At 49.3% G+C, this 27,307-nt stretch overlaps 1 protein-coding gene across 1 annotated transcript; it reads left to right on the forward strand.

Moving 5' to 3' along the window:
- Positions 1-1,169: 1,169 nt before the first annotated feature.
- LOC119102207 (uncharacterized) lies at positions 1,170-5,773 on the forward strand (the record flags this gene model as incomplete). Its single annotated transcript, XM_037225569.1, is given in 5 exon segments — positions 1,170-1,344; positions 1,687-1,832; positions 2,192-2,353; positions 2,818-2,978; positions 4,474-5,773. Coding segments are annotated over 5 exon segments (881 nt in total), but the record flags the coding sequence as incomplete, so codon positions are not given.
- Positions 5,774-27,307: the final 21,534 nt, after the last annotated feature.

The raw sequence follows: 27,307 nt of genomic DNA on the forward strand, positions 1-27,307 counted from the left end.
CATGACGAAGCGGCGGCACAGGGCGTGGGCATTAGCACGTTCCAGAGATTAGGTAGAAAGCCGCACAATCTAGGGGGCGAATGTATTATTTGACGAAAGCCGTTTTCGTTTATTGCAAGCACTCGAAAAACGATCATCTCGTGGCCAAAACCATGTGTATGTTGGTATGGTGTCGGCGTCTGCGTCACGACCAATTTTCGCCCACAAACAAAATGATGTATTACGGGGAGACCTCCTTCCTTTTTTTCCCTCCCTCCCCAATCTCCCCCTCTCTTCCCTCTCTCTATCTCTCTCTCTCTCTCTCTCTCTTCTCTCTCTCTCTCTCTCTCTCTCTCTCTCTCTCTCTCTCTCTCTCTCTCTCTCTCTCTCTCTCTCTTTCTCTCTCTCTCTCTCTCTCTCTCTCTCTCTCTCTCTCTCTCTCTCTCTCTCTCTCTCTCTATCTCTCTCTCTCTCTCTCTCTCTCTCTCTCTCTCTCTCTCTCTCTCTCCTCTTCTCTCTCTCTCTCTCTCTCTCTCTCTCTCTCTCTCTCTCTCTACGCCAACTTGTCCAGCACCGTCTCTGTCCGTCCTATTCCGACAAATATCTTGTGAGCCAAAGCTGACAGTTCTTTCAGTGAGATAAGCTGCACCAGCCAAAAGAAGCCAACTAAACGGTCAATGCAAATAAGCCATCCTAGTCCGATATAAAATACGTAGGGCTGAATTCATGCTTGCTACAATGTTTCGCCCGCCTAAATTTGTTCTCGCTTTGTATTGTGGATTTGTTTCGCTGGTTTTGCTGCTGAAAGCATCTACCTCATGCAATTTTCAGTCTTCCTTGGTGTGATAAGCAAGCTGAATTTTATGCTTACTCATCGGTTCAGAGCTCTTATGTTGAGTTAACGACCTTCAGTTTACCAGGATGTCCTGGTTGAACGACGTTATGGAGTCAACGCTGGTTGTAAATTGACAGGTACTGAACTTAAGTTAATCTGCTTAGTAGCCCGTAGCATTAAGTATGCGGTTTAAGTGATAATGCAACACATCCGGCTTCTATGAAGCCACGGATAATCACACTTTTGACACCTCTTAAGTAAATGACGCCGTAACAGGCCGCGGAGAGCATCGAGCTGCATGGGCCGCCACCTATCCGCCTGAAAACGCACTGATCGATGACCGGCCGTCCACCAGGTGGTGGTGGACTACGTGAGCAAGCAGCGCGTCTTCGTTACCTCGTTCTGGGCTCGGCCGTGGAAGCTGACGGACAAGACACTGCGGCCCTGCGAGCCAAGCGCTTTATCCGGCGACTACGCCGGCATGGCCACTCCTTCCTCGACAGCTACTTCTACCTGGCCAAGTATGACAGGTGAGTGTGGCGCAGACCCCGGCGCAGCGCGAGGAGCCAGGGGAGACCTCGGCACATCACAAGAAGTCAGGGGAGACCTCGGCGGAATGCGAGGAGTCAGCAGGGCGTATAGGGCTGACCAGTGAGACAAATGAGGGATGCTTGGTTGCCCTATTATAATTTTGAACTCATAATGGACCAGCACCTGCAAGTTGGTGGGCCGGGGGACACTGCCCGCTGATAAATGCGTCACTCTACAAGCGCGTTATTTAACAAAACAGAATAAACGCATCATATCACCACCAAGGTTGTGTTGTCAACCAATGCTTTTTTCAAACAAAACCGACCTTTCTAAACTTCCAGCACGGAGTCTCGGAAGCGTTCTTTCTACGAGATCTGGCTGTACAGCACGCCGTTTAAGAGCAAGAAGCGGTTCCAACCAACGGGCAAGCCGCAGGAGCCGCGCCCTACCAACCGCACGCTGGACACCATCCGCCGACTCTGCAGAGGTATCACTGACACCGGTGCCGCCCAATGGCTGGTGGCTCTCGCTGAACAGCCTGAACTGGAGTTTGAACCATTGACTTGTCTTTTCCTATTGTCCCTGTTTCCTTTTTCGCTTTCTTGCTTTATTTCAAATCCCTGCTTGCCTCCGAATTTATAGCAATAGACTTAAAAATCGGCTTAAAGCTCGAGCCAACGTGGTGCGTGGAAGCGGCCTGCTGCTTGAAACGTAATCCTGCGCGTAATTGACAATTTTACGTGACGTACTCTAGGCATCGATTCATCCTTTTCGATAGACCCCAATTGGTGAGCTCTGCACTTTGGCTGCGGTGTCGGAGGTAAACGGCAGTTCCGTCGCCGGCAGGTCTGGAGTGTCCTCAATTTGAGGTGCTGTCGGAGCACAGGGGCGGGATTCAGAAGCGGCACTACTACAACGCTGTGTTCGCCACATCTCGGATGGACGGCTGCGACTCCAGCATTCAGGCCATGTGGCGGGGACTGATGCCGCTTCACCTTTACAGGCAAGGTCAGTCACGTGCCGGCCGATGTCGGCAGAACTTTTCCGTTTTGTAAGAAAGCATGGTTTGAACAACCTGACTGTATTATGTGCTGGTGCTATAGAGAATGTCCCATCTGATGTAAATGACGTCAGGTAATGGTTTTTGGTACTGCAGAGGGTGTCCATTTTGCCATTTAAGGTACAGTGGATGATCAGTGGATTATTTCTTTTGAACAGCTTGTTTGTTGAATGTCTTTCCCTCAGTGAGGGCAGTGTACAAGCCACTGTTTGGCACCATCATCATTTTGAATCACATCGTACCACCTGAAAGCATGTGATAGCGCTGCGACTTTCAGTCGTGACCATGAAGAAGTTCGACACGCCCCGTCTAGTACCGACATTTAACCGTTAAACCCTTGACACTTGATTTCCTATGACACTTGATTTCCTAATCCTACACTTGATTTAAGTTATCCAACACCGGTGTGCAGGAATTAACTCACACCTGGAGGTGATAGAAGCCACTCGACCCATCGGTGTGCTGCGCGTGCACGAGGCCGTGCCGGCCCGCAACACCAGCTGCCGTATGACGTCACTCATGTACCTGCCGAGACGGCTACATCAGAACCCGCCCAACACTGGTCCGTCGGCGGTGAGTGTGACGTCAGTGGTGGTAACTAACTCTCCGAGCGGTGACACGAGAACCCGCCCAACACTGGTCCGTCGGCTGGTGGCTGTGACGTCAGTGATGGTAACTAGCTCTTTGAGTGGCGACACCAAACGCACCCAACGTTGGCTACGTGGTGCTGGTGTGACATCACAGGTACCTGTTCTTACGTATTGGATAATGCTGCGTGAGAGATGTAGACGTCTAAACGCATCAAAAACCGATGCAAATTATGTCTTGCTAAAAATAGAACAGAATAAAACGTGCATTGGCGATACAGATGTTGACTGACGTTTTTGTTGTTTTGGCGAGGTCATGATCGCAGCTGGGTTCAGCGGAAATGTAACAGAGTAGGTCTGGATACGCTACATGAAATGTGATCGAATTGACAGGGACGTTTATTTTGGTTGAAATGTGACCGTTATCCCATGTACACACTCGGAGCTTATTTTTTGGGAGCTTTGATCGGTCTCCGTTCCTGACAGTTCCGCAATATTCCCACCCCCTGCAGCTCTAATAAATCTTTTGAATCTCATTCGTGCAGCAGAATCGATATCAACATTTTTACATATGTTGCTTTATTTCAATTCGCCACTCTTGTACGTAAGTTGCAAAAATTACTCATGTATGTATTCACATTGCAACACATAGAGGCCGCTTCATGCCACTCCTTATCTGTTGTTTCGATCTGTTCTCTGTTACTGTCTTCTGCCGATATCCGCTTTCAACTTCAGCCCCTATTTCCCGTTGTTTCCCACTGATATCTCACCCCTTTCGTCCACGTTCCACCACTGTCCACCGCCACCCTGTGTTGCCCAGTGCCCTTTGTTTTAAACTCCTCACTGCCGACCGCTGCTCCATGCTCTTCACTACGGCCCATTGTGACTATGCGATACTGTCATACATGCCGCCCAACTAAGGTGCCTGCCTGTCCCAGCCGCAGGCCGTCCTCATTCCCCGCCCGTCTGACGTACCCACACGTCCCTAGCCGCCGCCCGTCCTCATTCCCCGCCCGTTTGACGTACCCACACGTCTCCAACCACCGGCCATCTGACGTACCCACGCGTCCCCAGCCGTCGCCCGTCTGACGTGCTCGCCCGTCTCCAGCCGCCGGCCATCTGACGTGTTTGCCCGTGCCCAACCGTCGCCCGTCTGACGTGTTCGCCAGTCCCCAGCCGTCGCCCATCTGACGTGCTCGCCCGTCCCCAGCCGCCGACCATCTCACGTGCTCGCCCGTGCCCAACCGTCGCCCGTCTGACGTGCTCGCCCGTCCCCAGCCGCCGACCATCTCACGTGCTCGCCCGTCCCCAGACGTCGCTCATCCCCAGCCGCCGCCTGTCCCCTGCCGTTGTCCGTCTGACGTGCCGCTCGTCTTCAGCCGCCGCTCATCCCCAGCTGCCGTCCGTCCTCAGCCCCGCTCGTCTAACGTGCCCACCCGTCCCAGCTGCCGCCTCTCTGATGTGCCGCCCGCCGTCCCCAGCCGCCGACCAGCCTGGCGTACGTGCACGATCTGCATGTGTACGTACAGACGGTGGGTGGATTCGTGCTCGAGCCAGGCCGCGTGGCGGATGAAGTGACGGCGTTCCGCGCCGAACTAGACGCGCTCCGGCTCTGCTACAGGCCCGACCAGTACTTCGTGGCCGTGTACGACTTCATCCAGCGCTATCACGGCCGCCTCAACGAGGTCTGGCTGGTGGCGCGCCGCTGCAGGGGCTGAGTGACGAGGCTGTGGAGCGCTGACGTTCGCACGTGGCGGCGCCACCGTTGTGGCGCCACTGTCCACTGTGGGAAAATTGATGGCGCCATGGTCGGTGGGAGTTACCGAACGCTACGGTGGCGGTGGTATCGTGACATTTGATGAGGTGGCGCTGCAGTCGCAGCGGGCGTATAGATGACGCTGCCATCTTGCGTGCGGCCGGGAGCGGTGCTGCGAGATGATCTTGGTGATGTTTACCGCGTCTTATGCTGAGATGGAACTCGGCGCCGTGATGGGGAGTTTGTCTCGTGAGGTTTGGATAAAGATACAGATGTCAGCTGACGATGCTGATTGAAAGGTGCATTAAAAGAGTCCCAGTCTGAGTGATGGTCGGCGACAGCAAGCCGACAGCATAGAGTACAGGTTGCAAACAAGTGAAACAGGTGGCAGGTGTGGGGAGGATAACGGAGACTGATATAACATCGGAGCTGTGGTCTGGCGTGATCTTAAATGATGTGCCACATGATTTGCAACATAAGATCATATGGAACAACTTGACTAATACGTTGTGAAGCCCGTGACCAGGGGCGTTGCCGGTTCCAGCAAGAAGGGCTATCGACACACTGTAATGTTGCGGTGCGCCCCCACCTTACACTTGGACGGTGGTCTGATTATTGGAGTAGACTGACCTTTCTAATCAGCTGTCTTGTCCGCTCACAGCAGCAGTCTGTCTCTCTCCCAAAAAACATCGCCTTGCCCTCTGGCTTCAAGTTCTGGCGACGCCCCTGGTTGTGGCTTAATGAGGCGTCTGTGTGCACTGGCGGAAGAGCTTCTTTTCAATGTTGAAGGTTAAGCTACCGCAGAATAATTTATGCAGTGATCTGTGATTAGAGCTACACATGGTGTCATTATCTATATTTTCAAGTGGAACGACGTATGAGGCATATGGCTCTGCACACGTGAGGTTTTATAATGCGCACTTGACATGAGGTTAGGATGAATAGGAGAAATGATTAATGGCATATGGCTGCTCGAAGCTCACGTGCGTTATGGACGTAAATAAAGATATGGTTCGAATTTTTGTCACTCGGGAATTGCGCGAATTCCGACTTGCGAAAAGTTGTATAATTGTTTTTGCAATATGGCATATAATATGCATACTCAACGATGATATTGGCAAAATCTAGAACATTTCCCTGAATAATGTTACGCCATTCAAAACGCCTAGACTGCAGTAACCTTTGCCTTGGGCGCCCTGAAGACAAGCGCTGGCACATGCCATTCATTCTGCGACGTAATTCAATTTCCCATGTGCTGTATGAATGCCTCCTTGATAATGCATTCGATGAGGTCTTCAACCCCATGACTTTTCTGATGGTGTAATCACTGAGATTGTCCCAGAAAACCGTGAAAACCATTAGAACAGAATATCTGCCATGCAACGCCACAAATCATCCAACGACATGGTGGTGCGTGGAGAGGTCGCGCATTGGCTTCAGCGCGGACTGTCATGAACGAAGTCATAAATAAATGGCCCAGGATGGTAGGATGCTTAAAATTGAGATAAGATCCAACAAATCTAAAACGTTGGACGCAAAAATTTAGAGTTGCACCGATCAAGAGGACAGGAGCCAGTGCCACCGGGTGAACAAGGTGGGCTGCCACCCACCTAGTCTGGCGATAGACTGGGTGAACACAGTCTTTGCCCACGCTGTCATGTACATGGTCGGCAGCAATACGTGCGGTTGTACATGGTCGTGGTTATAAATGTTCGGCGGTAGAGACGAGGCAAGGAAGGTCCGGTCATGATCAGGAATGCAACGACGCTATGATCTAGAAGAGCTCCAGTAATAAAAGAATGGGTTTATTCAGGGATAGCGGTGCTGCACGAGCTCCATATCTGGAGTGAAAGGAGGCCGTAAGAGGCCGTGAGGATCTGAAGTGTTTGACGCTGAAGGTCATTGTGATATTCCAGAGGAAGGGCTCACTCAGTAGGTACATAGTATGTACGGTAGTGAGGTGCCTCTTTCTTTTCTAAGCTGCAACGCATTACACGGTATTGTGCTGCACTGTCCAGCTTTGGACATCTGCACGGTTGGTGGCTATCACCGTCCAGCATCAAATAGTCAAGAACGTATAACACTGGCAATGGATCGAGGAAACCACGTGCTCGAATAACACATAGTTCACAAACGTTCCAGTTGATTGTATGAGATACGAATGTTCTCGTAGGCCAATCCCAACACTGTACTGGTGGCTGGAGGAGAAAGAGGGAGGAGGAGGGGGGGGGGGGGGGGGGCTCGGGCGCGGCAGTGCATCACACATTGCAGGCGCTCACGTAGCATCGGCGCCTGCCCGTGTCTATTGGAGACAACGGCGCGTGCAGATGGTTATCGCGTCTTGCACTCCGCTCATGACAAAACGAGTCGAAAAGAAACCTGCTGGTGGGAATGTCAGGTTAGCAATGACGTGTAAGGTCTTATATGAAGGACGCGGCACATATTATCTGTGCATCTCATCCGATCACGTCCGGCCAAGCCTCCGTAGCAGATACGGGCCGTGATCGAGGCTGCAACCGACCGCAAATAACCTGACATGGAAAGCTGTGCATCTTTTAAAGTGCATCTAGGTGTTTCTTTGGGCCACTTCCGAACACCGCGCAACGTTGCCAGAATTGCCACAGAAAAACGATAGTGATGAGGATTTTGTAGACGGCTGCAGAGGTGTGATCTCTGAGATGCCATGGACCGGTCCACGCTCCATAGCAACTCCGTTCCACGCGCAAAGGATGGCTGTTCCAGGTGAGAACATGGCGAAATGAGACACGTAGGCTTCTTATTTCCGCGCGAGGAGGAAGAGCCAAGGTGGAATATGATGCAATAATGTCCGGAATGTTTCGCCTACTCAGGCGAGCTCCGAAGGCTATAGCTTGGGTTTTATTGGCGCTGATTTCTAGAACGTTGGCGCGAAAGCACGGACGAAGAGACGCTCAAGCTGCCTCGATCCTCCAAACGATGTCCCGCCGGCAGTACACATTTCACTGACAGCGAGATGAGTGTCATCAGTGTATCATGATCAGATTATTCGTAAATAGCAAAAGAGCTTGTAAGCCTGAACACCCTCATGTCGTTCTACAAAAGCCTTGATGGGGGCTTCTTGCCGGCGCTTTCAGGAAAGCTGACGCGTCGGGCGTTCCCGCATCAATACAAATGCAGCGTACAACCATATGCATATAAAAATGCAGCATATGCCCAAATCATATGACTACAGTAACATCGAAGTACTTGACTTTTGGATGGATAACTGCTGATTCATCTATGCGAAAGCATGCCTAAAAAAGCAGAGCTTTCACTGAGTACAAGTCTCATTTGTAATTTATTGCCCATTGTAAGAGTGCGCGATGCAAGCCCACGGCTATCTCGCGCCACTTTGGCAGCGCATCAATGTAAATCTTGGGCCAAGCTGGTCTTACCCACCAGCATGGGCCACCTAAGTCCCGCCCTTGGCATACACCCCGCGTTAAGCATGCACAAGGCGTGCACGTGACCTTTACACGGTGCAATGCCTCAACCAGACTACGCCCCTTGTACCAGCCACTCAAGCACTACTTAGAATTCGCCCCCGCGAACCACCGGCACGAAAGAAAAGAGCACAGAGGAGTGGGGCCTAAAAAAGACATGAGCTGGCGTGCGCGCTTTCAGTATCTGCTGATCTTCCTGGGCTGAAGAGTCTTTCCGGGCACGGTGCTGATGCAATGATGGCTTAATCCACTGCTTGGAATGGATGTGTCGCGAATTTGAAGACATCCAAGAAGGTGTGATGTCTGCCTCCATGCAGTAGAATTAGTGTGTTTGGGGGAAGGCCCACAAATCTGGTGACTGCTCATCTCCAGGAGGCAGCTTTTCTGACAATTTCGCATGCAGCCAAATCCAACATCTCAGAAACCGTAATTTACGTTTACGTTATTGTACGCTTAGAGTAAACAAACAAATACCGTCCGCATCGTCAATAATGATTGCGAACTTTCAACTCTGCCCTCACGTTATAATGTTCACGCCATTCCCAAAACATACCGTTAACGGTGCTTGAACTGTAACTGTAATCAGATTCGAGGAATTGTATGGAAGCATTTTCGTCGAGCCTTTAGCAAAGACGAGCATCTAGAGCCGGTCTTGGGACTCATATCCCCGTCCCCATCGCACGATACAGGCACGCATGCGGCTCGGGCGCCCCGGCCGGCGATCAAAGGGATCCACCGTTCCAGGAAGTGTTCATGACGTGAGCTCTTCTGCGGGGCCGCGTGATCCCTGACCCTCCACCCAGTCCACCACATCACCGCCCACCCCTTGCTCCGATTACAATTCAAATTTGTTAAACAGGATGCCGGTGTTTCACGCAGGGCACTTTGCCATCGAATGCTATAGACTTCCTGGCCTTCGAGATTCATGAAGTCTTCGATCAGCGTCTACCCCCCCCCCCCCCCCCCCTGAAAAATAAAGGTCTAAGCAACAGATCCTATCTCAAACAGTTTCGCTGTCTATAAAATAACACCCGCATGTGGTAGTCTGGCGCGAGTAGGGCTACCCCAGAATGTGGTCCATCCCTCTGCGTCAACAGCTGCAAGGGTCTCATACTGTTCCGCGAGCTGGCCTGTCGCTGGCCGGGTGTCGACTGGAACGCCAGAACTGGAGGGGATACGAGAGGGTCGTCCCAGCTCCAGTCCCACCGGCTGGCCGGTATCTGGGCCATGGTGGAAATGGAAATGCGCTTGTGAATGATCATTATCGTATTCGATTTATACATGAACATTAGTTGATGTAAGCGCAAAAACTCATGAATTAGTCACGCCAACGATGGGATGACGGTTCCTGTCATGACGGTACCAGTCGGCCGTTCGTTCGCGGCGCGTGCTGTCCCATATGCATAGTGCGCACCAGCCGCACCAGATCAGCTCAAACACAGCCCGGGTTTAGAGAGCACCGGCCGAACCACATCAGCTCAAATGCAGGCTCTCCTCTGTTACTGCCGCTTTCTGCACATTTGAGTGCTCATTTCTACCCGTCTTTCTCGCTTGAACCAAAGGTGATGGAAGTTACAGCGCTAGCCCCTTGCATCCTCTCTTCCCAAAAACGAGTTGCGAAGCTACACGTTTGAGCCAGCTGTGCTCCAAGACGGCTCCCGCGGCTCTCGGACTATTCAGCAACTTTACTTTAAGAAGCACTTCTGTGCATCATAGCTATCGACCACTACCACACGAATTCTTTCAAGCGTTCGTGACGATGCTACTCGCATTTCAGTAAGTCTCCATTGTAAAACTACTCCCACGTATCAATTTCCGCACGGCACGATCACTCGAACACCCACTTCGCGCATTATGTCCCTTTCGTCTCGAGTCATCCTTGCACCGCCGCGCGGGCTCGCTCGACGCCGGGCCACATTCCAATGTGTGTGGCTGCGACGTGGGGATCCGTCTCGCCTGGGCCTCACGCGCCTGACCTCGCTGAGAGGGCAGCCTGGCAGCCGCCGGTGGCGTGCCGTGCTGAGAGGTGAGGGGTGGAGGCTGTGGCGCCGCCCGATCCTCAGGCCGGGTGGGAGCGGTGACGCCCTCGTGCACTGTCCCTCCCTCCCCACACCCCCTTCACCTCTGACGGCTGACTGCGTAAGTCGACCGACCGGCGCTGGCCATAGGTGTAACACCGTCTGGCGGGCACTGGCATGTGTAGCACCGCATGGCAGGCACTGGCATGTGTAACACCGTCTGGCGGAGTACTGACATGTGTAACACCGTCTGGCGGGCACTGGCATGTGTAACACCGTCGGGCGGAGCACTGGCATGTGTAACACCGTCTGGCGGAGTACTGACATGTGTAACACCGCATGGCGGGCACTGGCATGTGTAACACCGTCTGGCGGAGTACTGACATGTGTAACACCGTCTGGCGGGCACTGGCATGTGTAACACCGTCGGACGGAGCGCTGGCATGTGTAACACCGTCTGGCGGAGTACTGACATGTGTAACACCGTCTGGCGGAGTACTGGCATGTGTAACACCGTCTGGCGGAGTACTGACATGTGTAACACCGTCGGGCGGAGCACTGGCATGTGTAACACCGTCTGGCGGAGTACTGCCATGGACAACGCCGTCAGGCGGAGCACTGACATGTATAACATCGTCAGGCGCAGCACCGACATGTGTAACACCATCAGGCGGAACAATTACATGTTGCTCAAATTGTTGGTGAACACACCGAACAGACATGGGCCCAGGGCAGAGCCCTGGAAAACACCAATGCTGCTCTGCAGGGAGCAAGACAGACATTGGTGCTCGGTGGAGGGATTAGCAACAGAAACGCTCGAGTTGTTGTTTGTGAGATGAGAGTGGAACCATTTAGTGTTAATGCCGCACTTCTGTAATTTTATCCTGCGGCTTAAAGTGACCAATGACGTCGAGGCATTTACTTAAGTTGATCAGATGGAGAAAAGTGATCTCTCGTATGTAAATCGATGAAAGGATGTCATTTGGTACCTTGATCAGAGCAGTTTTGGTCGGGTGAAGTGGCCTGAAACCGTTCTGAGGATGATTTCAGAGAGGCGAGAAAATATAATTTTGAGAAAAGAGTTGACGCAGAAAAGGGGAAAACACATGCGTAGGCTTCACGATAAATAATTTGCTCACCGGTTTTGGAACTGGTAGATCTTAACAAGTTGGGTCTGAAGTTAGCGGGGTTGCGGTAAAGACCCCATTTGTGGATAGGATGGACAATGTAGTGCTTCTCGTTGTTGCCAAGCTGATGTTGGCGATGTTCAGCAGCGGCACACCAATCACATCCAATTGCAATTAAAATATGAATACTCATTGCCGTCAGCTCCTCAGTTTGACGTGCTCCACATGCCACTGGTCGCGTGTCTTAGGTCCACATAGCCATTGGTCAAAACAGCAAAAATACACGAGCCAAAATGAGGCAACTGGCAACTACAATCATAGGGCATTTCTCCTCACTCGGCCCCCTCGAGGAAAACATTTTTTTTTATTCCAACTAAATTTTCACTCAGCTCATTAGCGCCACGTGGGGGTGTGAGAGGTGTCCCCCGGCTGCTACCGACAGCCTGGCGGGGCACTGCGATAGACCTCGAACCCAGCCAAACAACACGCCGCCACATGCCCTCCCGTGTCACATGTCCCGGCGGCTGGCCGGTCTCAGTGTACGATTCAGCACGAGATTGTCGTCCGCATCATTGCCGACTCGGACGTACCATCGATGACAGTGTGATGCTCGGTCACATACAACATTGGATGGAGCACGGTCCTGTCGAACGTCCCCAGATGCATGGAGCACTGCTGGGTGGAGCATTGTGAGAAGAGGCATCAGGGGAAGGAACAACGTCAGGTGCAGCACCGTCATGGCTTATATACACTGATAGATGAACCGAAGCCATATAAGATATTCATACGCCTAATTGTAATAGCCAGTTACCAAGAGCTGGCATAACTTTCCCCCAGAGGCTCCATCAGAGATTAAAATACGGGCAGCAGATTACGGGGACGGAAAACAAATCGAACGCATGCTTGTTTAGAGACTTCCTGATCATATAATCAGGCAAAAAAGACCCGACCTGCTCCGAGAAGCGCACCTTTTATACGGTGCCCCGTTTTACGTAATATGCAGAAATCGGACACAGACACTTATCGCTTGTGGGACAGCAATGCAGCACAATACACTATCTGTTAGCACGCGAGGGATTAACATCAGTGTGTTGTGTTGCGTTGCTCTCTCTTGCAGTGACAGGTGTCCGTGCCTTACACAAGAGCACGGTTTTTCTTAACCCTGCTCTGATTGGTGGGAGGGGGTGATGAAGCTCCTTAATACGCGCCCGGGTGGCCGGGTAGATACCCTTCGCTTGGGTGAGGGGGGGGGGGTCAATTTGACCCCCCTGAGATCTCGGGAACTAAGAAAGCTAAATACATCAAACTTGGAGGGTGTCTTTACCTGTACGTGAGCTCACTTTCGTCAAAGTTTCAAGTTCTTAGGTCATGACTTTCAGGTTAAATAAGGTCAAACAATGTCAAATTCCAGGTTGGTCTCCAAAGTGCCCCCAGAACCTAGGCAACTGTTTCTAAGCAAAAGGCCACTTGAGAGCCCAAAGCCCATATGAGGTCAGTGACCTTGTTCGACCTTTTGGAGGTCATGGTGACCAAAATTATACAAGACTGTTCTGAGCTTTGCATTTGAATACGCGACAAAGATTACGCTAGGCAGTATGTTCCTAAAAAAAAATGCCAGCCCGGATCATCTTAGGTCAATGACCTGTTCTGACCTCTAAGAAGTCAATGAAAGATGTATGGTGCGGTCCTGATGTCAATAAATTCGAAATGAGCACCACAAACTATCCCATACAACAAGCCCTAGAGTAATAAATCAGGTTGGTTTTGACCTTGATCTGACCCTCATACCTGACCTAGGTTAACGAAATTTGCTCACTCAACATTTTTGGAGCCTAGGACAGCATTTCAGAAATGTATGGCTTCGTCAAACATTCCGTTATTGTATCAGATCGGACGATTCCCTAGAAATTGCCTTTGCTAAAACCATGACCTGACTTTGACCTGCCATGGGTCAGCGACCTTACAAGTTACATCTAAATATTTTATTTAAAACGATCCACTATTCAATTGCCTACAGCTATGCAAATTTTGGCGCGGCTAGGCCGCACCGTTCGGAAACCATTCTGGAAAAACCTTCAGGGGGGAGGATGATCAGTTTGACCCCCCCTAGCGCGTGTTAAGGTTTTTTGAGTATGTCTCTACGGCATAAAAATTCGCGCACAAATTTTTAGTAGTCTGCGGAACATCCATTTTATGTGTTTTGGCGCCAAAAACGTGTTTCTAGCTTTTCTGGTTTCGAAGCAGTGGTGGTTTTTAAGGAATACTGCGCGGCAATCTGCGGCCGGCGCCGGCGCTGGGCGGCAGCTGACGATACCGCAGAGCGCACGAGCCGGGCCGACATTGCACTGTCACATTAGCGGAATCATGCATCACACATGTATGTTCAAAACACATGAAAATATACACCAATTTATTCATAACTGATCAATGAACAAGCCTTTTTGCAGTTTCGTGTCCCGGCAAGGTATGGTCTCGTAAGTACAATGTTGCGAATTTGAAACGCGCGGTTTTCTAGAAAACCCGACCTTTGATCTACCATGATAGGGCCAGTTATTCACCTAACAACATGACCAATAGCACCAATTATGAGATCTCGTTAAGGAAAATCTACTGGTGTTTTCCTCTAAGTTCTACCATCATTACTTTGGAAACACCAGGGGGATCACATCAACTCAATGAGCTAGAATTGCTTTTGAACTAGGGTGGGAGTGAAAAGTTCCATCGCAAAAAGACCGTCTGGGACGGAAAAAATTAATTTACAAAAGATGGAACTTATGAGCTAGTGACTGATGCTTCGGCAAACAGACATCTATTTCAAGTTGGCATAGACGTATTATCATAAACCTGACAAAACTGTTTTGTTTCGTAACATCTTGAATTATTACGTGATTTAAATTTAATGTAATGTAAAGATGTGAGTGAAATTAAATTTAAAAATAAAAAATATTAAAAAAATTTATTAAACTAACTTAATTAAACTAAATTAAATTATTAAATTATGAAATTAAATTTAATGGCCATTAAAGTGAAACAGAATACATTAAAGCATAGCAACTTCATGGCAGTGTAATGAGCATAACAAAATCAATTAGCACCAATAATTTGATGCTGCACTTGCACTTCCCTTCCAAAACACTTTTAACACAAAACAAAGCAAAGGAATTCAACAACAAGATAACAACAGAAAATTCACCAAGGATAAAGCGCCAAAAAAAAAACAGCCTTGGACTCCTACACATCAGGTCATCACCAAGTCAAGCACAATACACATACTTCTGACTTCTGTTAAGATGGGGTCAGGGAAAACAAACATTTTGTCACTTTCTTACAAAATACCAATGCTTCTTTCCATAAAAGTAGCCTAACTATGCCTAACCTAAAGAGGCCTTACTTCATCTCATCCTGTCTAACCTGTTGGCATCACAGCAGCCATTGTGAGTTACTGATTCCTGCACATTTCTTATTGCCACTTGCCATACACTTAACCAACTTAACCTGACTTAGGGTAGCCCATATTTAGAACGACATCTCAACTCACTTATCTGTTGACAGCAGCACTTACGATAATAGCATGATAAGGCTCATTGTTTTGGATGGTTTTAACTTGCATTTTTATTCAGTTCATTTGTGCACGCTTGTTGACATCAGACAAAGTTGACAACACACAACACTTTAAATCACTTTGAAGAACTTATTCTGATTGTGATGGTTTACCTCTGTCAAGGGCAATAATAGGCGTGCTCTACAAAACAATCGCTCTTTGCCAAAAATGACATAACTTATAAATGACCATGCCAGTTTTGCTGCTTGCCTTTTCAACTGCAGCAAAAGCATTTATTTAGGCTTGTTAATTCATATTCAATGGCATAATTTGAGATGTTGGCTTCACATTTTCAATGGAATGTTCTGACTAATTCTTTAATGCTGATACTTACCTCATATTATAATTGCTACGCAGCTTAGAGCATTCCAGTGTTAAAAATATAGTACATATGTACAGTACAGTCATATGCCAGTCAGCAAACCATGGAAACTATGGAAAACATCTGGTTAAAGCAGCCATGAGGGAACACTTCAAGAAATTTGGGACAAACAATCAATAATATGGGACAAAATAACCCCATTGCATGATTTGTGGCATCATAATTTGTCTTAGACCAAATTCGATGGATTAAAACAGCGAATGGCTAACTTTGGTTACAACTCATGTGTTAAAAGTAGGTGAGGTAAGCAATTACTTGGTCCACAAGAGACTTACTGGCTTTTCAGGGCAGGATTCTTCCTGGTTCCCCAAAACAAAAAGTCAGTACCACAGTTTGCACAGTTTGCTGACAGACAGAGTCGTCCACTCACCCCCAAATATAAATAGCAATCATGTCCACCAGTCTACGAGATTAAAATGCGAAGCAAGTAAGATGTCTGCATGATAAACGTTTCCAGAGGGCAGAATTTCATCATCAAACAGTTTTGTATTAACTACGTCAGGTCTGTCCCAAAGCTCTATATGGCAGCATAAGGATCGTCAGGTAGCCTGGTGAGTTAGACACCCAAAATGCTTAGATTTGTCATTATCGAGCACCGCCATGAACCAACCATGCTAACCTTTGGTTTAACAGGGCTGAATTGGCGGTAAAAATAACCCGTCGTTCAAATTATCTCTTTCATTCCTTGTGAATTGTTTACTCTTGGGTGCATATAAAACATGTTTGGGCGGCTGGCGAATTAATCCAATTTATGTATAAAATACGCGCAAGTTTGCAGTTTGAGCATCTTACGGAGAAATTGGTCAACATTTCAAGCAACAGATGGCAACTCTAAAGACAATGGGAAAGAAAGGAAAAATAAACTGGTATCACACTCGTATGATACCAAGAAAAACAAAAGTAGTTAGATAAACATAAAGACTGATACTTTTTTGGAACAGTTTTGTTATCAGCTGACTCGACTTAAAAACGGTTAAAAGAAGTGCTCAAATTGTGATATTCATCTTGTAAATTTTTTACGAAGACATTTCTTGAATTTTTCACTCCTGCATTTCGGGAGTGATGTAATTTAGTCGTCAAGGTTCTTCGGGTAAAAGAAATACCTGGAGCCAAATTCTCTACCATGCCTCGCTGGAGTTTGTACCAGGCTCTGCTTTCGTAGTGTTGTGGTGAGGCAGAAAATTGGGGATGCGTGGAAACCTTGCATTTGGCACACTGCCGCCGAATGTGATGCATTTGTAAAAAAAAACTTGATGCGTGCAAGCGGCTGGAGCCGCTGGGGGTCATGGGCTTGAAGGCACCTAGCGCCCTTGATCTGTGCGTACATAGACGTGATTCAGATTTAGGTGAGGCTGGACATAGCTATAATTGTCCTAGGTTCTGTAGAGTCTTGTTTATGCTTGGTGGTTTAAAGTGAGCCCGGGTTTGTATAACATCTGAAAACCTCAGAAAGGGAAATATGGGTTTGGCATGTACAATTAGACAATGTCAGGCAGGAGTGAAAAACTCAGATAAAATGTGGGGAAAAGGAGTGGAAAATTCCTCCTCATAGGGTGTTGCTTTACACCCAAAGTCGGCAATTCTAGGACACTGCATCAACTCCCTGTTAGTGACCCGCGCTATGAAAAACGGCGAATCAGGCCGAGCGTTAGCAGGTTACATTATTCGTATCCATGTTTTTTTTTGTTAAATTGGTGTGCCTGTAAGCACGCATGCATGAAAGTAGCCATAACCATTATTATTTGCCACCGCAGTTTGTTTGTCTATATTTCGCTATCTGACGAAGGCCAAGGACGAAACATCAAACTAATATGAGGAAAGCACCGAATATAACATTACGGGTTATTTTGATCTAAGCTGATTCGGCAACGAACATCGGTGCCAGCCTCCATCAACTACAGCATGGTGTATTGTCGCGTGAAGTGCCAACAAATTCAGCACCATCAGACGGAACACTCTTAGATCAACGACGGACCTCTGGATGAATAAATACCAGATGAAGCATCATTAGATGAAGCAAGGATATGTGCGGCATCGCCAGACCAAGCATTCCCAGATAAAACTCGGCCATTTGAGCACTATCACCTAAAACAATATGAAATGAAACGTTGAAATGTCCGTTGCTGCACCTGTCGTTGCTCAAATAACCGAGTTTCAGCCGTGTTGAATTAATGAACCGGCCCAAGTCATTGAATTTAGAATAGTTCAACTGAGCATTACTGAATACAACTCCATCCGATGGAACGCTGCCAGATACAGAACTTTCAGGTGAAGTCTCCTTGGAGATATCGGCTGGCGTGCCTGAGCACGCCATGTTCGTCGCACAGCGTAGCTACGTAGTGTGCAATCGGTGGGTGAAGTAGACAGTGAGGGGGGTGACACCGACGATCAACAAGATATCTTTGAATTATTGCGTGGAACATAGCCTGCTATGACTGGTAGTCCCAAAACACTCCACACCGATGAAGGCCCGGCAAACTACATCACCGTTGAATGTGAGCAGGCAGCGAGTGACATCGTTCTCGGCACTGAGGCCTCATCACTGAGCTTCCACATTACTCTGGCTGTTGGAAAAGTACCATCCGATGCTAACCGATGGCTACGCATGATGATGCCGAGCTGGCCACGCTCGTCGCCAGCATGATGCGGCCAACGCGGAGAAGTACATACGAAGGCCCTGCCACGTGCGGCCAACCAGCCAGACCACACACACAACACACAGGCTGGCAGCGATCCACCGCCGCGCAGTCGGAGATAAATGGAAGACGGTGATCGCACGGAGGTGGCGCCAGATGTAGCAGAAGCTCCAGGTGATGCACATTTTGTCGCTGAGTATGTGATTGTTCAGTGTGACTTGCGTGGCTCGTAAGACCACCTTCTCCACGACCGTATCCACATAACATTGCTGGAGTCCTAAAAATGATCACGGGCCTGTTCTGGCCTGCAATGTGCCTCGAACGTCGCGCGTAATTGATGGCTGCTGCGGGGAATTTGACCATATTTTGATTTATCATGTCATCGAAAAACCATCTTTCTTATTCCCTGAGACGTGCCTGGCATGCAGCATCCCATAGACACTGTTCCCGACTGTATCTGAATATGTTCCGCGGGTCTGTAATGTGGGGCTGCAGGATCGGACGTGTGTGCTCACAATTTTGTGCGTGCGAAAGTGGAACAAGGCACATAACCTCCCAGGACAACATTTGTAATGTCAGGCTCCAGGTACTCTGATCCAACTTGGGTAGGAGACACTAAGATATCTTTTAAGTGCCTGAGGTATTGCATTTAGTAGCCTCTGTAATACATCAGCAGAGCGGAGTTTTCATATTCCCAGGGAATGTGTCATGTTAAACATTGAGACAACCTGAGCACATTTCGTGCGTGGAACACTGCATTTGCAATCTTGCGTTGAGTGGTGACAATAAAGTTCCCACATTCGTCTCCGACATGGCGACACGTTCTTCCCAAATCAACATGGTACCGTCGGCCACCCTTAAGTCGCCGACGGCGCTGAAGCCTCAGCGCTCCTCGGCGCTCTAACCGTCCGCCCTCGTCTGTGAACCAGACGAGGGCGGACGGTGAGATAGCTGAACCGCTACCTCCTCCCTATCGCTGGATCTGCGTCGCAACTCGAAGACAATGCAGGGCCGACATGCGATAACAATTTCTGGCGGCGTCATCGGCGGCCGATGATATCGCCCGGAGACGTGCACCCGAAGACGTGCAGCGCCATGCACGCCGTCCGCGCCGGGCGCCGTGCCTCATTGTTCTCGGAGGCAGCGCGCCGGCGCACGCCCTGCATGCCCAATGACAGCGGCCGGAGCGGCGGGCTGCTCGGGTGCCAGCCGCTCGGCCGGCCGCTGCATTGCCAATGAGCGTTCGACAACAACTCACGTCACACCGAACACGGCCGCTTATGAATGAGCTGCTGAAGCGATAAGACACGCGCCGACGGCAGTAACGCCAGTGTATCGAGGCCGTATTGGGAAGCCGGGCCCAGCTACTCACGTGGAGGCTAAGACGGTGTTGAATATGCCGGAGACACGGTACGTGACGGGTGCCTTAACCATGGCAGCGCTGGCGAAACCAGGCAATATATGTGCACGGCATTGAGCGCTCTGAGAAGCGAATGCGAAAGGGCAGGAGGTAAAAGGCGGCCAATACTTTTTATGGTGATGGCTGACGAGAGGTAATGTCGAGAGAAGACTATATGTTTTCGCACGCGGAAAACTAATTCGAGGGGCCGCTGCTTTCACGGTGCAAAAGAACTACATGTTCTGACACATTCGTACGTGCATTGGAAATGTAAAGGGATTTGGTTTTCACATGGAGGCTCGGCACTTTTGTCAACGTGGTGAGTGTATTGAAGGAGAAATGTGCGCTGTAACTTGCGTTATGACAAAGCCGGGTGACCAGATAGAGTCTCCGTAACAGTCCAAATATGTTTGGGGGAAGACAGAAAATCGAGGGTTCGGCGCGTTTCATTCAGTGCAACGTCCATATGCATAGCGCTGAACTTCGGGAAGTGGTGACACTTGCAATGTGCGTCATCCCTGCAGCCTTCACTGCGTGAAGCTCATGGTTTGATCATGCTTGCTGCTTAGTTCCAACCGTTCTGTAGCCCACTGCATGCACCATCAATATGCATTACCCTGTTTATAGTCATCACCTCCCATCTGACGTGCCGCCCCCGTTTAGCAATCCAGAGACAATTACCGGTCGCTAAATGACTGTCATGGGTTCGCGCTATCAGCCGAGTCCCAAGCCGCCTAGTCCCCACTGGCGAGTCTAATGAGCATACGCCACCGCATAATCGCTGCAATCTACCGCTTGTTGTTTTCAATTATCGGGCTTATGTGGCAGCGCGGCGGGGCGCCCGGCCGGCAGCCTTCAGTCGCGGCGAGCCGCGTAATTGAGTTCCTTGCATAGGAGGATATTTGGACAATGAACCGGGCGCTGCAGCGTGCACGGGCATGGTGAAGGAGTGACGACGGGAGAGGTCTGGCGCGAGCATTGTTACTGTAGGAATGCCATCGCAGTCTCTTCAATTCGGAATAACTGGATTCTGAGAGGCGCCATGCAGAGGTGTCACTTTCTAGAATCGGGCGGGTGGCTCCGCTGAAAAGGTTGACCAAACCTACCCCAAAACCCGTTTTCTCCTTAGATTTCGGCGTCCTGAATTTGCGTTCCCAATGATGAAATAAAGCACTTATTTTCGTAGATTCAACGCTGTTATCTTGCGGAGGAAGGCCTCCCCGTTACACGTAAACGTGCGCTGCCTTTTGTGTAAAGCCTAGAATTAGGTGAAATTCGTAAAAAAAACATGGAAGTAAATCTCGACAAGAGATCACTAATGGCTATCACTGCCGCTGATCGTGTTGTATAATCACCACAGCCACGATTATGGGACGTAGATACTTGCCACTGTTTGTAAGCATGCGTTAACTTTTAGCTGGGCCACCTTGTACTTTTAAAAACTGCCACAAATTGCAGTCAGTTGTATTTTATCCCAATCCAGGCATTGAAAATAAAAAGTTTATCAAAAATTCGCAGACTAACTTAACATATCAAGGAGTTAGCATGACAAGAACATTGGGTAGTTACAGGACACTTTTTGGTACAAAATTAGTAAGACATGATATCAGCAGTGATGCCTTAAATCACTTCTACCTTCTTTTATGGTACCTATTACCTACAACCTAATCACTCTACCCACGTTTATACCTTCTACCTACTATGCCAATAGCTAAGATTGTTGTTCCGTAATTACTTGATCAATTATTGCCTCTTTGCTCAGATGCATTGAGAGGGCTCAAAAACCTCAAAAGCATATAAAGTGACACCCTTCAATTTTGAAGCTCTTTTATCCTCCGTAGATATCATATGTTGTGTGCTATAGGTATGGGACTAAATGCCTATAGCATATGCATATGACTTTATGCCGTAGGCATAATATGTTAATACATGTGGCAATTTGAACAACAAAAAGATCGATAAACACCACTCATTTGTGTTGAAAGTATTTGGAAAACCTTTGTGCAAGCTGATAAATTTTACGATGCGAATGCATAATTCCCGGATGTATCTGTCCCTACAAGGCATAGGGTGCGCAAGGTCACGTGTGTTTGAGAATTTTACGGGCGAAATTTCCTATACCCAATTCATCCGCCACGCATGAATTTGTGCCAATACACAGCTGCTGTCCATTCTTAATCAGTTTGCTACCCATTTGCTACCTACCAGCTTGCATTTTTTCGTAAAAAGTTCCAAATGATGAAGAAGGCTCACGATAGTTGTACATTCAACGTTACTGTTGAGTTGATGGCTGCAAAAGTAGTGTGAATGGAGCTAATTATGATTAAAAGAAGTGCTACCAGTAATGTAGTGCAGTAGTTACGGATACTCCTATCTGAAAATTCTCAAGCATATTTCTCATACCCGGAACCGTACTCGTCGTTCCACCAAAATATGTGCTTAGCCCAACACGTTACTCAGTTGATCTGGATAACGATGAGTTTACCCAGTCCGTGCAGTCTTCCACTGCGTTCCTTTAATCGTCAAATAAGCACATACCGCAAATCAGTGCTTTGTGAATCTGAACTCAGTTGATCTGGATACCGATGGGTTTACCCAGTCCGTGCAGCCCCCCACTATGTGCCTTTAATCGTCAAACAAGCACATACCGCAACTCAGTGCTTTGTGGATCTGAACTCAGCTGATCTGGACACCGATGGGTTTACCCAGTCCGTGCAGCCCCCCACTATGTGCCTTTAATCGTCAAACAAGCACATACCGCAACTCAGTGCTTTGTGGATCTGAACTCAGCTGATCTGGATACCGATGGGTTTTACCCAGTCCGTGCAGCCCCCCACTATGTGCCTTTAATCGTCAAACAAGCACATACCGCAACTCAGTGCTTTGTGGATCTGAACTCAGCTGATCTGGACACCGATGGGTTTACCCAGTCCGTGCAGCCCCCCACTATGTGCCTTTAATCGTCAAACAAGCACATACCGCAACTCAGTGCTTTGTGGATCTGAACTCAGCTGATCTGGACACCGATGGGTTTACCCAGTCCGTGCAGCCCCCCACTATGTGCCTTTAATCGTCAAACAAGCACATACCGCAACTCAGTGCTTTGTGGATCTGAACTCAGCTGATCTGGACACCGATGGGTTTACCCAGTCCGTGCAGCCCCCCACTATGTGCCTTTAATCGTCAAACAAGCACATACCGCAACTCAGTGCTTTGTGAATCTGACTTTAGTATCGTCACGACGATGCAGCATTGTATTTGAATTCCCATACACTATTGGTGTTATTTGAATTCCCATACACTATTGGTGTTATTTGAATTCCCATACACTATTGGTGTTATTTGAATTCCCATACACTATTGGTGTTATTTGAATTCCCATACACTATTGGTGTTATTTGAATTCCCATACACTATTGGTGTTATTTGAATTCCCATACACTATTGGTGTTATTTGAATTCCCATACACTATTGGTGTTATTTGAATTCCCATACACTATTGGTGTTATTTTTCAACAAAAAGGTTTGGTACACTTTCGTCTTTGGACTTAACCATGCAAGCATATTAGTTAGAAGCAGGAAAATGCTGCTGAAGGTTTTGGTGTCTAGGTCACTGATGTATGAGACAAATAAGTTCAAGTGACAAGCTAATATGTCACAGAAAGCTTCGCTTTCTGAAACTGACTATATACTGGGATGGGTAGCTCTTTGGATGATAATCATCTTAAACTTATATGCTGCGTGGTGTAGGAATCCACGAGGTGTACTGAACCCAAGTGCAGATGTCCGTAACATGAGATCTCCGGAGATTTTAGCCGTTGGCTTGTGGTAGCAAAACACAAGAGTGTGTCACCTTTTGTACAATGCCAAAGCTGCCTCTAGATGTGACACCAACCTACGCCCACATCTATAAACTTTTCCAACTCCATCTAGCTTCAGTATGTTTGGCCTGTTTGCCCAGTTCCTCTGTCGGCAGCACGCACGGTTCGCCATGGGCTTGACACGCTGGACACGATTGACACGCTGCCATCCCGAACGACTGCCTGCCTTCTGGAAGGCCGGCTGCTGTCTTTAGATGTGCGATCTGCTCATGTGGCTATCTTAGGGGCTTGTACAACCGGCCAGAACGCTGCGGTGCAGTCCTGGTTCGGCAGCCAGCGGGCCGAGAGCTGCTCGGAGCTCAACTGTGACAGTGTGCGAACCGAGAGTCCCCATCCAGACCCACAGCACCCAGAGCCCCAGTGTAGCAGTGTGTGAGTCGAGAGCGCCATCCAGACCCACAGTGTGCCGGTGTACGAGCCGAGAGCGCCACCCAGACCCACAGTGTGGCAGTGTGCGAGCCGAGAGCGCCATCCAGACCCACAGCGTGGTAGTGTGCGAGCCGAGAGCACCATCCAGACCCACAGTGTGGCAGTGTGCGAGCCGAGAGCGTCGCTCAAAACCCCACTGTGGCAGTGTGCGAGCGGGAACGCCGCCCCGAACGACGGCACGCTCCGGGCTCACGTCGACGTCGTACAGGTAGCCGCCCGCGCGTCAGGCGCACTTGGCCTCGGCCCGTGTCCACTTGTGCAGCGGCGGCTCCCCGCGGCGCGCCGCTGCGCAGCCTCTCGGCGGGGGACGGGCGCCGCGCGCCGCGACCATCCGCTGCCGCACGCGCCGCTCCGCAGACACGAAGCCGCGGGGAGCCCGTTCATTAGACGAAGATGTAACGCGTACCTGTGTTTGGGCAGGCCACAAATAATCTGTGGCTGTTGAGACCCACCGTCATGTGATCTTAAAGAATGGTTGGCGTGTCAAGCCAAGTGAACATCAAGTGAATGACGTAGCCACAATTAAAAGAGCCGCGGGAGATTACCAGGCGTGAGTTTAGAAGAGAACGCCCACGGTAGGAGGATAGCTCGAGTGTGGTCATAAGTCAGTGCGAGCGGAGCGACCGGACCATGGCTGGCCGTTATGCGTCATTAGTGGCGCGCTCCGGGCCTGATGCGGCGATAGTTGCGCACCGGACGGCCGCCGCGCCCCACCCGCTGACGTCAGGGGCAAGAGGTGGGGGCGAGTCCTGGGTGGCCGGCGGAGATCACCGGATCCCAGGCTGAGCCCCTCATCAAGAGGGGGCGGGCAGGGACGAGGGGTGGGGCGGATACCGGGCGCCCGGCGTAGATAACCGGTTCGGTGCTGAGCCCCGCATCGAGAGCGGGTGGGCCGCGCCGTGTTTTGTGAGGGCGGGCCGACCGACGAGTGCAAGAGGCGTGTCGAGGTCTGAGCATGAGGGCCGGTATCGGCAGATGTTTCCGCTGAACAGGCGAGAGTGGCATTCTTAGAACGGTCGCAATCCCGCAACGTGGCACGGCCAGCAGGGCACGCTACTGACGGCAAGGTGAAAGTGCATTACAACGGCAAACACTAAGTCACTAAACATGTTTTTAAGTAAAAAAGCTGACTTATGCGCGTTGCTCTACATCTTAATGGCGCAATGACAAGTGACGATCATAATAAACCACTCCCTCAGAACAAGTTCAAGGGCCCACGTTGAACTCTGCTGGCGTTTCTCAGAACCCGCTGACTCACAGTGAACGCAGGCTGGAACAGCTCTTATTACTAAGAGTGGATTCGGGAAGTGGGAGCTCCAGGAGGGCGATGCACTCTCCACAAGATAGCCGGAGTTGGACAAATGACGACACATTCCCGGCCCTTCAAGAAAATCTAAGAAAAGGCTGTTACAGAAGGTTATCTCAGAACACTTCTTGAGGCAAAAGGAAGCAAATTCCGATCAGTGGAATTTGCTCCGACCTAAACTGGCTTAGCCGGCTTAGTCAAGCCCATCTCCCCTACAGACAAAAATATGGCAATTTTAGTGTGCGCAGGGCTGACGATCGTCAGTGGAGGTAATTTATAGACCACAAAACTATCTCGTTTGTAGCTCTTATTTGTGAAACGATCGTGAACCCTTACTTTACTGCGCTAGGCTGGGCCGAGTCTGCGCCCTGTTGCGCATAGCACGCAGTCGGGTGCGCCGCTGGACAGCACAAAATAAACATCCGCTCATTGGATGGTGCAGCAGCGAGGATGGAGTTACGGCTAGCTGAGAAAGGGAGAAAAATGGAGAGTTTTCCAAGAGGCCGATTTGCTATGGCGCCCCCGCATACTAACAGAACAGCGGAGTGGTAGCAACTTACCTTTGAATCTGGATCTTTTGCGACTTTATGATCATAATACCAGGCATAAGCAAGGTCATTTGCAAACGTTATGCACCATGTATTGCTAAAAAGGCTTACAGATAGCCTAACATGTTTCTAGGAATAAGCAGTGACAGTGAGCTAGATACAAACGTAACGAGGATTATTCGCCAGGAATGGCTATCTACCTGGTCGATAGACCAGATAGACTAATTCGTGCCGATTAAACGCAATGATGACCATGGAGCATGCACTGGCATTGCAGACAGGATTTATGGGTCCGATACGAGCAATGTCAATTCACGACCAATCATTTTTAATGAGATGCCCAACTAGGTGGCTTCGCCGAATGACATAATCATTCTTAGACGTACATAACTGTCATATGGTGAAGGCCCCAATCGTCTTTACTACGGGAAACGTTATCGACATATGCAGGTCACGGAATCCGATTCTATACTAAATGAGCTCGTGTTTCCATCGCTTTTTATCATTTCGGCCGAGCAATGTTGCACACTTAGCAAAGCGTGTGCTGCGATGGTTATGTAACCTGGCAGTTCGCGTGGCATCCCGCTTAATTTTGGCTTCGGCCATACTAGCAACGCAAGCCAAGGGAGTCTGACCGTTGGTGTTTGAGTTTAGACGTTCATATTTAGGGTACGTCCGGAACAGCACTGTTACGGTTAGGTGGTGCAAACAATTCACGACTAAGGTATCGACCAAATCATTTTACGAACGCGTGGCAAAGTATCTAACCGCTTACCTGTCGTGTCCGGAACCGCACATTTATGACATGTGATGACCCACAAAGTGGGTGCAGGTAACTGTGTTCGCATGAATGGATAATGTATTTGTACAAGAACCCGATTGTCCACGGTCCCCAATGTGGCTCGTACATGTCACGATGTTGAGGAGAGGATTGCAACATTACCCGCGCCAAATCATCTTCAAGTTCGGGACAGACACATGAGTGACAAGGTGCGTTCAAAACCCCCTGGTTTAAGGTGCTTCAGAACTTTACCACAGGCGTCAAAGAAGACAATAACGACGGTGGGTGTGCATTTGTTTAGGGCATGTCAGGCTGCCAGTGATGAAATTTCAGATTTGCGGTAGAAAATGGTCATTTGTTCTAAGCCGAAGTACCAGCTGTCCAGTCCTATTTATGATATTTTGATTGCGTGGTTGTGCCAAAGCGGCCGGAAGCTCGCACTAGATGTGACCGCAGCGAGTGGCAATGAATATTTTGTACATGACGTACCATATTGCAGGCAGAGAGGTAGCCAAGCTGAAATGGTCTGCTTCGCTGTCTGCCACTCACCCTGGAGGGTTTATAAGAGGATCAGATTGCCGCCAGCGTAAAGCCAATCCGTGGAAACAATATTGGCGGTTCGTGGGCGAGTGCTGCGGTGGCATGGAGCACAATGCGTCTTAATCACCCGCTCGGACAATATAGTACGCCGGCACGCTGCTTTTTGTCATCAGAGAAAAACTGCAGCGGTGTTATACAAACCACATGCTTCCATGTCATATAATACGTGTGGGATTTCATAGGTGATGGGTTTGTATTCTAAAAGACAATATTGCAAGCGTTATGTGACTGCTACATTGCATAACGATGTACTACCCGTACCTACAGTTATGCATGACTTGTCACTTAGCATTTTGTTTTGCGTTGGCGGCTGATCATTGACGCTGCTTGCATCGCGTGAATAGGTCTAGAAATAAATGATGCTCTTTGCAGTATAGCTGAATGTTTGA

This window comes from Pollicipes pollicipes, unplaced genomic scaffold (assembly GCF_011947565.3).
Source record: "Pollicipes pollicipes isolate AB1234 unplaced genomic scaffold, Ppol_2.1 Scaffold_2555;HRSCAF=2994_pilon_pilon_pilon, whole genome shotgun sequence".
NCBI lineage: Eukaryota > Metazoa > Arthropoda > Thecostraca > Pollicipedomorpha > Pollicipedidae > Pollicipes > Pollicipes pollicipes.